The 16,734-nt window shown below is 37.9% G+C and overlaps 1 protein-coding gene across 1 annotated transcript in view; it reads left to right on the forward strand.

Annotated features, from left to right (window-relative positions):
• Positions 1 to 16,734, forward strand: part of LOC118856567 (prolyl endopeptidase) — a 151,131-nt gene that overhangs the window by 69,897 nt on the left and 64,500 nt on the right. The window contains exon 9 of the mRNA XM_036766940.1: positions 9,719 to 9,916. Within this exon, the coding sequence (XP_036622835.1) occupies positions 9,719 to 9,916 (198 nt within the window). The remainder of the gene's footprint in view (positions 1 to 9,718; positions 9,917 to 16,734) is intronic.

Here is a 16,734-nt window from a genome sequence, read left to right on the forward strand (position 1 = left end):
TGCAGCCCTATCTGAGTGCATAAAGAAGAATTGTCATTTTCATTAGAGAACTAGTAAAGAGCGTTATGCCAGATCAAAATAATTACCTTAATAACTTTATCCTGATGCAGACATTTTAGAATATGTATATTGTCAAATTCTAAGCACTGTTTTTATTTACAATTCTTTATCATCAAAACTATAGTGAATCCATACCTGGAATCCCAAAGATAGTTTTGATCACCATAACAGAAGAAAGATAGGAGTAGGGAAATTTGGTTGTTTATGGGAATCATGATTATTTTTTGAATGACCACTGAAAAGATCGAAGTTCTTCTGTTTAAAAAAAAATGAGGACTGAGAGATTTCCTCACCAAATTGAGGCATACTAGAACTCAGGAGAAAAGATAAATATTAGACATTTATAGTAAGTTAAAAAGTTATGGAGCCTCTCTCATACATATGACATACTTAATGCAAGCTAAAAATATGAATGGGTTCAAAAATTAATGTATTTTCATTTCATAATTATTCAAGTAAAGTAGGATTTAAAAGGGTATATCTCCATTCTTTCGAGTGTGATGTCGTTAAGATAACCATGCCTTCCTATAAAATATCTTTTATGCCCATGACAAAGACAAAAGTGTATGGTCATTTCTCTTTTCTCATTCCTTCCCTATAATATCATCCAGGAAATATTCTTTTGGAATAGACTGATTTTTCTCATAGATTCCTGTAAAACTGATAGTGGCAACCAAATATGATACTAGTCACATCGAGGTTAAATTCTAAATACTATGGAGCTCTGTTTGACTCCAAAACTGTTTTGGCCTCAAAAGCTGCATACCATATTAATGACAATAAGAACAAAAATGTTTACTTAGCACTTTAAGATTTATAGAGAACTCTATGTCTATCTCCTCATTTGACCATCACAGCAGCCCTCTGAAGGAGGGCCTCTTATTTTTCCCATTTTATTTATCAGGAATCTGAGGCAGGCAGAGGTTACATGACTTGCTGAGCTAGTGCACATCTGGGGCTGGGGTTGAACACCAGGTCCAGTACTCTACCCAATGCCTCAACTAACTGCCAGGGTTCACAAATGAGACTAGTTCAAAGTATGAGAACAGAGGAAGAGAGGACCATTATCAAAGCAACTCAAAAGGTCAAGAGTATCATCAGAGAGTCAGAATGGGCCAAAATTGAAAATTGTTTTAAATGGAGTAGAATTTTCTACTCTAGCCATTTCAGTTTTTAGATATGTACTTGTTATAGAAATGAAAATAATTTTTCTTGAGGAGATGGCAGCAGTTTTTTTTTTTTAGTGTTACCAGCTATTCTCAAGGTTCCTTCTCATATAACCCAATTGTATTCCTGCATGATTTCACTTCAGATCTTTGTAGACTATAATACCTGCTTATTTGAATTATGTGACTTTTGCAAAAGAAGAGAACTGACTTTAAAAAAATCATTATTCAAACACATACATACCCCTTTATCAGTCCTTTCATCTATTCATAGACCACTTTTGCCCCTGTATAAACAATTATTGCTTCATGAAATTTTGAGGAAAGGATACTATTTTAAAGAATATTACATCTTGAATATAAACTACATTGTTCATTGGACTATTTCACAGTCATTCAGATTTTTACCATTAATGATTGGGGCTGAGTTCGATATACTTAAGTTTTTTGGTCATCTAATGGTTGTCTATGGAGGCTATTGATATGGGCCAGCAGATATAAGAAATATCAGAGCTGATACCATGAAAGTGATCATATGGAAGGATAGAAAAAAATAACGTTGGAAAACTTGGTCAAAGAGTAAGAAACAAGAAACTACAAGCACTTATAGACTAAAAATCTTATACCTCTATATCATAAACAGTATCTCTAAAAAGAGGAAGTAGGAAGAGCTGTTAGATAATGAACATTGAACAATATCATAAAAAGTAAAATTGACAGTATCCTGAAACAACAGGTTACCCATTCAGGAGTCCTGTCCAAATCAATTGTCTTTATAGTCAGGCCATAGATAGCTATGGTAGAGCAAAGATCAAAGTAAATACCAAAGTGGAAGAAAAGAGAAAGATGAGGAAGACATAGCAAGCAATTGTGGAACTTTATACTGACTTATTTAAACACTCTCTAGATGCTTAAAAAAAGGGAAACGTAAAAAAACCAGATACCACATTTCCAAAGTAAATTAAGTTGCCGTAATAGGTAGACCAAAATAGTTTAGAAAATTCCTTGGCCAGTTCTCCTTACCAAAGAGAAAGATAGCAACTCAAGGCAATGTTCGTTTAGAATATGAGCTGTTTTGTAAAATTTTCTGGAGGAAGATGGTGTAAAATTTTGAGGATCGCCTTGTAATAGTGAAGAAACATGAGTTTGCTGAAAGCTAGATTCTCCCAAGCATTTAAGAATAAAACTTTGATTTCTGTTGAAAACTGTTTTCTCCATAGGTAACATCTGGACTCTGCCAAAATAGTCTTGGATACATTTAGATGACAATAAAGAAATCAAAATTGGAAACAAAACAAATAGCCTCTGGTCAAATCAGATACATAGAGAGGAGTCCTAGGTAGTCTTGACAGTTTTGAGAACATTGAGAGATGGCATCTTGAGAACGTGAAGACTACCAAATGCTAAGGAAAAATCATGGATTTTCTTGTTACCTAATACAATCAGTTAAGAGAATATCAATAGCTATTAATCTGTATGTTTACTTTTTCATCTCTACAAACTTTTTGTGAGAATAATCCATATATAATAAGAGCCTGAAACATGAAAAGAAAACAGGAAAGCTTTCACAGTCTTCTACAGCAGATCACTTTGACAGTCACCCACAGTTGACTGAAGGATATAGAGAATGCAAGACCCTACTGTGCTTACTGTTTTTAAAACAATAAAACAATTTTGATTTGGTAGAGCAAAATTTCACATTAAAGGCTCTCCTCCCTCAAGTTATCTTCCTTGAATGTGTTAAAATCCTGAAAAATTTCTTGAAAGAAGTTATAAAATAACTTCATTTAGTCACATTCTGGTTATTAATGCCACGTGAGGCATAAAAGAGAATTATGATTGTCAGAAGTGTCATAGTGTCAAATGAAGGAGGTATTCCCTATATATTATGAGGTCTCCCAGATGCTTCTGTTGGCAGATGACATTATGATGATTGCATCATAATGCAGATCATTGCAGAGCTTCTTAAATAACATGTATGATCGATCACTCGAAATAGTATGGCTCACATTTGAAAAAACAAGCAAATGAAGAGAGCCCATCATCCAGATTATGCTGTGCAGTTGTAGAGACTATTGAACCAATCCATCAATGCATATATGTTTGATGGACATTAGAAATAAGGAGTGAATTGGCTTCATCACTGAATTAGAATATGGTGAGCTGGATTGTACATTATTTCTAAGGACCACTAAGTTTCTTCTTGAAACAAAGACTCATCTTTTTTTAACATTAGCATTTTTAATAGGATTGTGGATTAGAGAGATGGTTGACTAGTAAAGAAGGCAAGCTGATCATGTAACGAGAGTGAGCTTGTAGACAATTTGTATGCTCCACAATGTTGAGATCCAGAGGGAGGCCCGGGGTATATTGGCAAGACCCTCTGTGGAATATTTATGGGAAGACAGAGACAAGAGTTGTACAGGTTAAGACATCATGAATGGTTTACAGTTTGCACTGTTGGAAAGAGAACCCAAAGTAGCAGGATCAGAGATCTAAGTAATTTAATTATAATTTATTATAATAAAATATCTAGCATTTATATAGTGCTTTTTGTCTCATTTTACCTTCACAGTAAGAAGTATGTGCTAGTGTAATGGGCAGAGAGTTGCCCTCGGAACCAGAAGACCTGAGTTCAAGTGTCCCACTCCCCTTTCTCCCCACATATTGTCTATGATCCCTGGGCAAGTCACTTAATCTCTCAGTGCCCCAGAAAACTCTCCTAAACAGTTGCAGAGAAGTTGCCAACCTTCATCGGCAGGGTGGGGTTTCCTTATCTAGGAGTTCCCCGTATAAGGAAATCATGGCTAGTCCCAGTCCCTTCCCCAATATTAACAGACTCATTAATGTAACGTACCAAATAATTCCCAATCCCTGCTCCCTGCCCAGTCAACTCTATGTTGAATTCTGAGGAATAGATATTAAACAGATATTATTCAAACATCTAGCCCAAAGTAAATAACAGTTATCACAGTTGGGATTGTCAATCCCTACTAAAACTTGTTCCCTTGTTCTATCTATAAATATGGATCCCAGAGGATTTCCTCTACAGCTCTCCTGGGTCATACTTCTGAATGAATAAGGTTCTTCCTCATTTGACCCCAGATATTCCTCCCTCAACCTTAAACTGATTGCAGTCATTTTCTTCACACTTCTCTTAGGGTTCTCTGTAGTTTTCTAGTTCCTTATCCCTGGTCTGTTTCATTCTGACCTATTATGTTATGTTTTGTTTGCCTGGAATTTCTTTCCTAGATAGCTAAGGCTCTTTTTACCTTTCATAAAATTATAGGTCTTTATGTTATAAATGAAGAAACTGAGGCCAGGAGGTTGAGTGACTTTACCCAAGGTCACAGTGTTAAGCAGGATTTGAAACTACTTTCCCTGACTTCAAATCCAGTGCTATTTCCTGGTACCTTCCCATCACTGAACCTTTCCTTCTTAACCAAAGATTTAAGTTCTGGACCTATTCTTGCTAACAGCTGTGTGGCCTCAGTATTGATTGCCGTCTTTTGGACAAACATAGAATTGCATTTTGGAAGGGAATTGTGTCTGCCTACTTCCCTAGATTCTTTCTTATGATTCTATCACTCACAGAATCACAAAATTTCAGAGGAAGAAGTTTTTTTTCCTTGTAGCAAGCTTAAATTTGTCTCGTTACACCTAGTTATGTTCAGTGAGACCATCTAGAACAAGTTAAATGTTTCTTCCACATCATAGCCTTTCAAGTACTTGAAGACAGCTATTACATCCCCCTATAAGCCTTTTTTCCCTCCTCCAGACTATCTTTCAGTTGATTCCCATATGGCACGACACTGTTCTAGGTGCCCTCCCTTCGAATGCTCTCCTGTTCATTAATGTGCATCTTAAACTTTGGCACCCAGAACTGAACTCAGTACCCCAGATGTGGTTTGACCAGAGTAGAGAATGGAAGGACTATCACCTTCTTATTCTGGGAATCCATGCCTCCCTTTAATATATCACGAGAGTTTGATGGAATTTTTGGCTGCCATACCTAATGATCGATTCATTGAACTTGGTGTCCACATAAGCCCCCTGAGCTTTTTCAGACAAATTGCTGCTAACCATGCTTGCCCTAACTTTTACTTGTAAGGTAAATCAAATTTAAGACCTTAGCTTTATCCCTATCCAGTTCAGTCTTATTAGATTCAGCTCAGTTTTTTAGCCTGCTTTTGGGGCAAGCTGTTGAGTAATTGTGTGACTGACTTGTCATAGATTAAGTTGAAAAAAATATTTTATGTGAGTTGACTTAGAGACAAGGATGTCACAAAGTTAAAAATTATGACTATTAATCTAAAATGGTATCCCAAGAGGTAAAGAAAATAGAATCTGATTGTCAGTGATTAAACTATTATAGCATTCGTAGTCATTTCTACAATTAAGCTCTATTTATTCCATAGCTTCTTGCTGTAAATATGAATAACATTCACATCTGACTTTTAGCTTAGAGATCATGTTTTAAACAGTGTATACAAAATCTTTTTTTATATGCTGTGGTAGAGTTAAATGAGCTTTTAATTATGTAGGCTTTCATATTAGATGTTTGGAGGTTTTTGTTTTCTTTTTAGTCATATATTTCTGTAGACCATCAGTTCTTAATCATGAAGAAGTCATATCTGGAGATGTTAAAAATAAGGGATGCTGTGGATTTTCCCAAGCATCCAGAACATCATTGACTTATATATAATAAAGTGGCTTTGTCCAATTGTAGTTGTGGATAAGGGGCAAGTCACTCAGTTTTTCTGACTTTGCATCTTCCTCATTTGTAAGATGGAGATAAATATTATTCCACTGATATGAGGATCAAGTGAGATAATCTGTGTAAAGTGCTTTGTTAGTTAAATGATACATCAATGTGAAATAGCAATGAAATTCTACTAAAAATTATCCCAGTCTGTTTTGATGGTGAGGAAATATTCACAAGTCAGCTGAGCCAGTGATGCTCAGTTTGACTGGCCTTTTACCTCATGCAGGAGAGGAATTGAGGCTTAAGGAGGCACCTGGGGAGAGGAGCACAGAAAAGCCAAGTATGCAACCAGAGTGATGTTCAGATTACAGCAGGATAAGGAAGTGGAATTTCATGACGATCCTGTGGCGAGGCTGTTCCTCAACCTTCACTGGGGCCAAGAGCTAATCCTGAGCTGCTATATCAGAACCACAAACCAATCCCCAATGCTGTGACCACCCCTTGTACTAGTGTAGTGTGTGGCAGCCTCTGGAACAGCCACAGAACATCAGTAAACCTAGGGATTTGTGGGGAGGATTAATGTCTTTACCATCTGAATCTTGATTGATTTCCTTCTCTTGAATTTCACAGATAGAGAGGTGCTGACTTTGGAGGTTGCATGGGATTATGCAAGTTTCTTGCATGGTAGTTTCCAGGCATAGATTGTTTTAGAAAAGGGAAGGTGTCCCTATAGGAGTAGGAGGCATGCATAGAGCAGTCAGATGAACCTTTCCTAGCCTATCAAAGTAATAATGAATTTTTCAGAAATGGTGAATTTTTGTGAACCCACTTGATGAAAAAGAATCATAGTATCATAGAGCTGGTAACAACCTCATAGGCCATTTACTTCAACCCCCTCATTTTATAGATTAGGAAAACTCAGATCCATTAAGAGTAAGTGACTTGCCCGGGGTCCCGTAGGTAGTAAGTGTAAGAGTGGGGATTTGAACCTACGTCCTCTCATTATACAGTCCTATCCTTGCCTTTAATTTTTAAAGGGTGAAACTTACGGTACTCATGAAATTAAACGCAAGTACAGTTGACTTCATTATATATCATTAACTGTGAAATAGATTTTAAATTTTTCTTTAAAGATTGAAAGGAAACCACAAAGGACAGATATAAAAAGAATTCTTATTAATGATAGTGTCCAAAGTAGCTTATTTTCTTATCATTATGGCTTATACATACTCTTACTACCTGCCTTTGATTTCATCTACCTTCTATGATCTTTTGAGTCTTGATGAAATAGCACTGATGATGATTCTTTGACAGAAATATTTTATCTGAAGAAGTATCCATATTCATTGCATATTATAATAATTTCTTTTATTCCTACTGTGACATTCAGAGACCAAAATTGAAGTAATCATGAGGAAAGAACTGCTTAATACAACTTTTATCAAAGTTTACTTCATTTTCACTCCTTTGAAAAAATTAAAAAAAAAATTTACAGTAGTTGAAAAAGTGTCTTCGGATGAGATTCACATTTTAAACATGGTTAGATAATGAGAACAGATTGCCCAGCTGAGAATTTCTTTGGGGTATAAAAAATCCTCAGAGTTCATACCTGGTAAAAATAGACTATAAATAACTCAAAAGAGGTTAATTTTTGGTACATCGTGATCATCAAAAGGTTTTCCAGGCAGTCCATGCTGGTCTGATATTCATGTTAATTATAAGATGATATTTTTGCTAACATAAATGTTCTTCAACAAAAAAAAGACATGACATCATTGCCACTTCAGAAGTATTATGCATTTTGTCCCATCAAACCTGGTCAAGTTTTTTGTTTTTCTGTATGGGATAACAGTGTCTTCCATCTCCCTCTAAGATATCTTCAGATGGATGTCCTACTTTTAACATTTAATGTCCAAAGTTGAGTTTTTTATCATTTTCCCTACCCCCAAACTAAGCTTCTCAACTTCTCTGGCTTTGTCAGCAACCCTATGATTAGCTAGATCAGAAATTTTGGCCTCATCTTGGATTCACTTTGCCCTTTAAATCCATTCTAGTTCCCAAATGCTGTGAGTTCTCTGACTTATAGAATTCTTTCTTAAATCTTTCCTTCCTTCTCTGTTCCCACCACCCTGGACTAGCTCACTTGTTCCTCAGGATCTGAATAACTCTAACAGTTGCCTTATGCTTTATTTTTACTGTCTCTTCCCTGCCCATCTCTCCATCCCTACCTCCCCCTGCCCCCGGTCCTGCACATCTGTCCAATTAAACTTATTAAAATGTGTCTTTGAATCCCTAGTGCCCAATATAGTGTATGTAGTATGTTCTTCTTTTTTTTTTTCAGGGGTTGGGGGTAGGGTGGATCTGTTATTTCATTAGTATAGGGAATTAATTCCAGATGAGAAAAAAATCCCTGTATGAACACAAATCTATACCTGCTCTCTGACTTACTGTCTTAGAGAGTTGGCTGGGGCATTGAGAGGTTAAGTGACTTACTCAGGGACAACAGTCTCTTTCTGCCCTCTGTCAGAAACCAAGTCTTTTTGACTCTTGGCTCCCTATCCACTGAATGATGCTGCCTATTTTATACGTGTATATTGAATTGAATGTTTGGTGTTTCGGTTTTTTTTGTCTGATTAGGAACTTATAATGGCACCCCTTTGCTATCTACCAAATCAAGTTAAAATTTCTTATCTTTTTGTTTTGTTTTGAGGGGGGAGAAGGCAGGGCAATTGGGGTTAAGTGACTTGCCCAAGGTCACACAGCTAGTAAACGTGTCAAGTGTCTGAGGCCAGATTTGAATTCAGGTCCTCCTAACTCCAGGGCCGGTGCTCTACTCACTGCACCACCTAGCTGCCCCTTTTTGTTTTTTTTGTTTTGTTTTGAAAATTTCTTATCATCGTACTTAGAAAGCCCAGGATGCTAATTCTCCAACAACAGTCTCTAAATTGGAGACACGGGTTCATGCCTGACTTTGCTACTTTGTGACATTGGACAAATAGCCTCTTTGAGTCTCACTTTCCTCATCTGTAAAATAGAAGTAATTAATAATACCTATCCTTCTTACTTAAGCAGGTGGCATAGGAGGTAAAGGGATTTATAACCACAGATCACTACTAAGCACTGCCACATATAGATACGAGGTGATAGATTTTTGTTATTTTATTTATTTATTTTTACTATTCCCTAATAGCTTCTAATTGTTGCCTCTCCCCTGCCTCTCACCATACTGATTCCTTTCTCTGGGACTTGGTTCTTGGTGTTGTACTTCCCCAGTCACTGCTTGAGATGTTCTTTTCCTTTCTCCCTGCCAAGAACTTTCTCACCTTTCACAGCCCAAAAGCAAGTTGTTTCCCTTCATGAAGCTTTTCTTTATTACAGCTTCCCAGGGATCTCTCACTTTTCCACTCCTACTTTTGCCATGAACTTCTCTCCTTGGTTATGTACTTTGCTTTCCAGTTGTTACTATTCTTGTCTCTTCCACTAGAATCTGGAGGCCAGAAAATCCATCTTAGATTTCAGTTTTCCCTCCAGGCATCCTGGTCCCTAGGATTTTTTGCCATGCAGAAATGGCCCATGGGTCCAGAATATTTGCAAATCACTTTCCTGAGTTTGAACACATTTCTCTTTAAATTTCCTTTTGGTTTGTTAACCACGACATTGATTTCTAAGGAAATAAGCTGAGAACTAGTGAAAAAGAGTAAAATTACATACTAAATAATTATGGCTTATATTGTTTCCAGCCTTTTCTAATTTTATTGGAATTTCCTTCTCCCTTTCCTCTTTTCAGAATGGGTAGCTTGTGTCAGGTCCAACTTTTTGGTGTTATCCTACCTCCATGATGTAAAAAACGTCCTACAGCTGCATGATCTTGCCACCGGTTCACTCCTTAAGACATTTCCACTAGAAGTCGGCAGCATTGTGGGATATAGTGGCCAAAAGAAAGACACTGAAATCTTCTATCAGTTTACTTCCTTCTTATCTCCAGGTGAGTGTTTGTTTTTCCCTCCACATTTGCTGAGGACTATTTAGGTCTCTCTTAATAGAGGAAATTGGAATTCAGTGATGTATCCTTGCATTTTAAAAATTCATTTATTTATCTTTAGTTTTCAACATTTGCTTTTATAAGATTTTGAGTTCTAAATTTTACTCCCCTCTCTTCACTCCCTGCTCCCGAAGATGGCATGCAATCTGATATAGGCGATACATGTACGATCATATTAAACATATTTCCATATTAGTCATGTGTATACTTGCGTTTTTTAAAATAATGGGCTCTAGATAAAAATAAATTATGATAATAGAATTAGAAACTCAGCATGAAGGAAAATATAAGAGGATAATGATTGTGCATTTGTTAACATTTCATTTTAAGCTCTTGTTTCTTTGGAGATAGAAAAACTTTTCTAGATCTATACCAAGATTTTAATCGACAGACGTGCTATGAGATAATGTGTGTGTGTGTGTATGTGTATTGATATACAAGGGCTCTCAATATGGAAGCAAAAGACCTGAGTTCACATTCTAACTCTGCCTCTTATTTCTCTACCAGCTCTGTATCATGATTTTATGATCCTGTGTGTATGTATGCCTAGGTCTGAGATTTCATCAATGTTGGGAACTCCCAGTTGGAAATTTCCTCCATTGATGCACATCAGTAGCTCAGTTTTCACTGGAGCAAGTTGATCCAATCAGATAGTTTTTCCTTAGAGATCTTTGAAAAATTCCTCATAAACTAACATAGACAAGACCCTTCTGAAGATAGGAGCAGAGGGAAACTGGCTTGTGATGGACGATATGTGTATGGGAGGAAGGGGAAGTGAGGAAAGTATAGTGTTCTCCTGGAGAGAGCCACCAGACACCCCTGGGACAGCCGGAAAACCTGTGGTTCTTGAGTCCAGAAGACTTGGGTTCAAATTCCACTTCTGATGGTGATAGCTCTGCAACCTTAGGCAAGCAAGCCACTTACCTTCCTAGGTCTCACTTACTCATCTGTAAAATGAGGGGTTTCTGAGGCTCCTTCATTTGTTAGGTCTATGATGCCAACATCCTGCAAACTAGTAATAACTTACAGTCTTAAGAAATTTGACTGGGATATTAAGAAGTTTGCCCCTCGTGACACAGCTAATGTGCATCATACAGGATTGAAGTGTTTCTGACTCCAAGACCTCACACACACACACACACACACACACACACACACACACACACGCACACATGCACACATGCCCACATAGGCATAGATGCAGATTGGAAAACACTGTTGTTAATTAAAAAAACACACACACACACACACAACCTGGAATGAGATTAATGTTTCTAAGAAAAAGCATGTAATTAACTCATTCTTTTGGTATGTCCTTTTGTTCCTGTTAAATTTTATATAATCTTCTGGATGGATAATTTTAACCTGATTTGAAATAATACCTCTCTCTCCTGGTTCTGGGCAGCATGAGGTTATCAGATGTTATCGAATACATCCTAAGGAGGCCAAGTCTTCCTAGCATATCAGTTTTATTGTAATACTTTAGTTCCTGGAAAATGAAGTGAAATCTTGGGGGAAAGGTAAGTAGGTGTAGAGCTAGTCTTCAGTGCAACACGAGATTTAATCAGATGACTGATGCCCAGGCTGTTCTGTTTTCTGTGACTGTGTTTTCTTTCTACCTGTGACTGAATAAGCAGTCCAGTTAGAATCATCAGTCTTGTGGGAGGTTTTTGAAATTTGAAAAAATGGCCAAGGTTATTGAAATGACCAGAATGATCTGGGGGCACTGATTGCACACTAGAAAAGCCCAAAGCATTTTCCTTTCTAGAATCCTTTCAGAGCAGCTGCAAAGATCGGAGACCAGAGGCTGAAGCTGGCAGGTGCACTGAGTCAGAGAACCCCAGTGCTACCTCAAGTTGCATATATAGAGAAGATTGTAATGAACTAGAAGAGGTGAGAATGTTCTTCCCCTGACTTCACGATCCCTGCAGCAGGTAGTTGGTAATGGCAAAAGTTTACTCAAGCTTAAATCCCAAGGGAAATTTTTCTTTTGTAAATCCTTGAGACTTTGCCTTTTTCTTTATCACTATTTGCAAGCCACACACACACCGCACATCCCTACCCCTCTGTGCATGCACATATACCTGTAGGTGCAAGCCCATTTGTGAGCCTCACTATCTGCTGTTAAATGAGGGAAGCTACCTAGTAGAGCATAGACTTCATCAATTGAAATAAAAAGCTGTTAGCACAAGGAATTGTTTTACTAGCTTTTGAAATGCAAAGCTGTACCTGAACACTTGCCTGTCTTTACCCGATAAGTTGTGGAAAGGACAAGGCAAGCATAGACTGAGCGTGACTCACCTGCTCTTGATAGAAGTCAGAGTCCCAAAAGGCCTATAAGCCTCCATGAAATGACACCATGTGACCAGTTATTTCAGGAACACACTCATCATTACCTCTTGAAGAAAGGGCTCATTGTCCTAATGTAAAATGAAAGGTTGGATGCCAGGCAGTGAAGAATTTCTTATCACTCTAGCTGTAAAGATTGGAAACAGCAGCCTACTTCCTAGTTTCTTTAGGTCTGAAGTTAGTTGATAATACAACACTTCCTAAAGCCTGTGCATCTCCCCTTTTGCTTAACCTTGTTTACCTTCTCATCTTTTCCCCTACCTAGCACAATCTGATGTCTCAAACTAGGAAGGGAAAAAAAGGTTTTAAATTACAAAGTTTCACCTCGGGATCCAAATATAACAACATTTAATTAAAATACATCAAATAGAAGTAACAATTATCAGGTTCTCTAAATGTTGATGAAACTCTTATTTGGAAAGCTTTCTGGTATAAGGCCCTGGAAGTCCTCAGCCTGGAGAATTCCATCTCAGGGGGCCCAGAATTTTAATTTTAAGGAAGGCCCCTCCTTCCACAGAAAACATTCCATGGTCTCTATTCCCTGTTAAGAATTTTGGGGAACTATTAGTAGAGTTCTTTCAGTTCTGATTTGTTGTGGCAGAACTTAGGGAGCCTCTATTCAATTAAACAAGCATTTCTGAAGAAATTAGTGTTGAAATTATTTCTGAAAACACGCTGCTGTTCAAAGCCTAGTTCAAGCACCTTGAGATACAGAGACAAACAAAACCACCTTGCCTTCAAGAAGCTTATATTCTGTTGGGGTTTTGGAACTTGAAGTCTTTAGACTTTAGACTAAGGGAAGCAAAGTGCCTCGCCTAAAGTTACACAGCTAATAGCAGCAGAGTTGATACTAAAACCCACATTTCCAAACTAGTACACTAATACCAGATTACCTCATTGTGCACTGCAAATAAATCACCAGGGCAGTGATGAGTGCTGGTATCTTTATACCCTGTGTCTCAAGCCGCTTAGTAGTTCAGCTGCAACAACTTTCACTAGTTGGAAGTTCTAGAAAATTTTCAAGATTACCTGTAGTAGATGCAACAGTCCTATAGTCCATTCCAACAGGCACAGATGTTTTGATGTTAGCAACAGAGGTCAGTGGTGAAAGAAGCTGCCACGATCTTTATGTTAAACACAGATGTCTTTGAGAAGACATTTATCTTTTTGATAACAGTGGAGCAAATTCTTCTGCCCAACCAGTAATCAAAGCAGAATTCAAATGGATATTGTCTTTGAGGTTTCTTCTATACCAGCCTATCACCAAGGCCTATTAGCTGTTTGTAGTAGCTCTAAGATTTGTCTGTTCATTCTCACTGCCACCACCATAATCCAGTTTTTTATTTCATATCTGGATGTCCAGTCTTTCACCTCTTCTGTCCTGCATACCTCTGCCTGAGTAGTTCTCCTTCCTTCCTTCTTTCCTTCCTTTTCTCTCTCTCTTTCTCTCTGTCACTCACACATGCACACAGACACACATGCATAAATTTTATATATGTTGTTCAGGCATTTGAGTTGTGTCTGACTCTTCATGACCCCATTCGGGGACTTCTTGGCAAACACACTGGTTTGCCATTTCCTTCTTCAGCTCATTTGACAAATGAGGAAACTGAGTCAAACAAGGTAAAGTGACTTGCCCTGGTTCATACAACTAGTGAGAGCCTGAGGCTGGATTTGAACCTGGGAAGATGAGTCTTCCTGACTCCAGGCCTGGCACTCTATCCACTGTACCACCTAGCTGCTAATTTTGAAGTTAAGCTTCAAGCCAGCTTTTACACTCTCTTCTTTATTGTCCGTGGGATTTTCTTGGCAAAGATACTGGAGTAGCTTACCATTTCCTATTCTGTAAGGCAAACAGAGATTAAGTGACTTTGACGAGGTCACACAGCTAGGAAGTGTCTGAGGTCAGATTTGAACTCAGGCCTTCCTCACTCCAGACCCAGCACTCTATTCGCTGTGCCACCTAGCTGCCCCTAGATTTGAAAGAGAGAATACACATATGTATATATAGGAACGTGTGTGTTTACACATATATACAGATGTATATATGTGTATGTTTTTGCGTGTCTATATGTATGCGTATGTGTATACACGTAATAATTTTTGTCATTCTCCTGTACAAAGCTTTCCATTACCTACCACATCAAGCCCTTACCTGGCTTTCAAAGCCATCCTCCTTGGTCTGGCCATACCTTTACTATCTAAACTTTCTATCATAAACCTTCTAATGTAGACAAGCCATTTACTGTATTCCCTATCACAAATGATGTGCTAATTCTTTTAATATGATGCTACATACTGCTCTGTCTCAAGTACCTTCTCCATTATGCTTTTTATTTTTATTTTTAATTTTGTTTTCATGATTGTCCTTAGCACTTAATGTCTTTTCTATAAATCTTGGCATTTAGTCACATTCAATTTAGTTCACTCGACCAATACAAATTATCCCCTTGCCTTAAGAGTCACACTCTCACTGCTGTACATTGTTTTCTCTTTGATCTAAGTTTACTAAATACTTTTTTTAAATATAATCTGTGATACTTAGGTTTCTTGTTCCCATGTTTTCCCCGATTTTCTTTACAGAAACGATTATTTTCTCTTAACTAAACTATTCATTTAATTAAAAGACTTTTTATTTTCTCAGCCATTCTCATCAGGCAGCTAGATGGCCCAGTGGATGGAATGCTGGGCCTGTAGTAAGAAGACCAGAGTTCAAATTAAGCCTCAGACACTTAGTAATTATGCAACCTTGGGCAAGTCACTTAATAATTCTGTTTACCAGTTTCTTTAATTGTACAATGGAGAATTATAATAGCACCTACCTCTCAGGCTTGTGAAGATCAATTGAGATAATATTTGTTAAGTACTTAGCACTGTGCCTGGCACATTGTAGGTGCTATATGATGATGATGATGATGATGATGATGATGATGATGATGTTAGTCAGTTAGTCAACAAGCATTTATTAAGTACCAAAGTGGAAGAAAGAAAAATAGTTTCTGTCCTGTAAGGAGTTTATATTCTAATGCAGGCCTGCGCAGCATTTGGCCTGAGGGACACTTATGGCCTGCACTCCACTTACAGCCCTTGAAAGGATTTCAGGCAGCCTTCAGAAATGTAGAGGATATAAAGCAGGCCTATATGACATACCACTCCATATGTTTTGCAGGCTTGTTCTAATGGGAGAAAACAACACATGGTGGGAGAGGAAGAGTGGGATGGAGATACCTGGCCAGGTCATAGTAGAAAAAGTCAAAGTCCAGAGTGTATCCTTGAGAAGAATGAAATGTGACTGACCTGGGTACTCTCCTTACATGGAAGTTTTGGGAAGAACCAGGAAGAGACTATAGGACCAGAGCATATTTCTGACATGTGAATTTCAGGGCTAGAGTAATCTTCAGGGTGATGAAGTCTCTGGGATATGATAAAGGAAGTCCCTAGTACAGACTGGAGAAGAATAAAGAATATTAAGGGGGTTCTTACAATATATGTGTAATTTGTCCCATTTTATCAGAGTAACATGAACCAAAAAACAGAAACATGACCCAAGGTCACGTAGCAAGTTAATGGTAAAGACAGAACAAACACTAAGACATTTTTACTTCTACTTCTGTTATCTTTACATCTTTAGCACCTGTAGAACATTGACTTTCAACTCAGTGCACATTTGTCAACAAGGCATTAAACAGTTATTAAGGCTTACTGTGTGCCTGGTACTGTGTTAAAAAGAAAGACAGTCCCTGATGCCAAGGAGCTTACATTTTAACTGGAGAAGATAACACTTAAAAAGCTGAAAAGCAAAGGAGTGGGAATGAAGTTACCCCTGCAGGAGAATGGTGAAGGAAGTCCACAAAGGCAGAAGCAGAGCAGAAAGAAGAATGAAGGATAACTGGCCTGGGGCCTTTACTCAAAATGGAGGTTCTGGGAACAGCTCAGCAGTGGGAGAAAGGGGCTCCAGGGACTGAAGGATGAGGGGTATTCCAGGAAGGATGGATAGAATACCACAGTTTGTGGCATAGTAGCTGTCCATGTGCATACACATTTTTTAGACAAGTTAATAGAGCTTCCCAGATTGGTATTTCTGTGTTTCTCTTAAGGAAAGAAGATTCTCATTGCAGATTCCTGAAAAGGAAGCTATGCTAGATTCCCTTCACCATGTTGGCAGCATAGAACCAAAGCACCTGGGGGTATTCCTCCTAAACCCAGGGGGTGTTGAACCCTTATTATCTTATGCTTATACAGACTTCCCCACTTTGCCTTCTCAAATGGCCTGACTGTACATTGTCAAAATACTTTTTTCTTTCTCTGCCCTAATCTTTCTTTACAGGCTCTTATCAGTTTAGGCTGGCTAGGTGGCAGTGGACAGGTGCTGGGCTTAGAGACAGGAAAACTCTTCTTCATCAGTTCAAATC

This window comes from Trichosurus vulpecula, chromosome 7 (assembly GCF_011100635.1).
Source record: "Trichosurus vulpecula isolate mTriVul1 chromosome 7, mTriVul1.pri, whole genome shotgun sequence".
NCBI classification, from domain to species: domain Eukaryota; kingdom Metazoa; phylum Chordata; class Mammalia; order Diprotodontia; family Phalangeridae; genus Trichosurus; species Trichosurus vulpecula.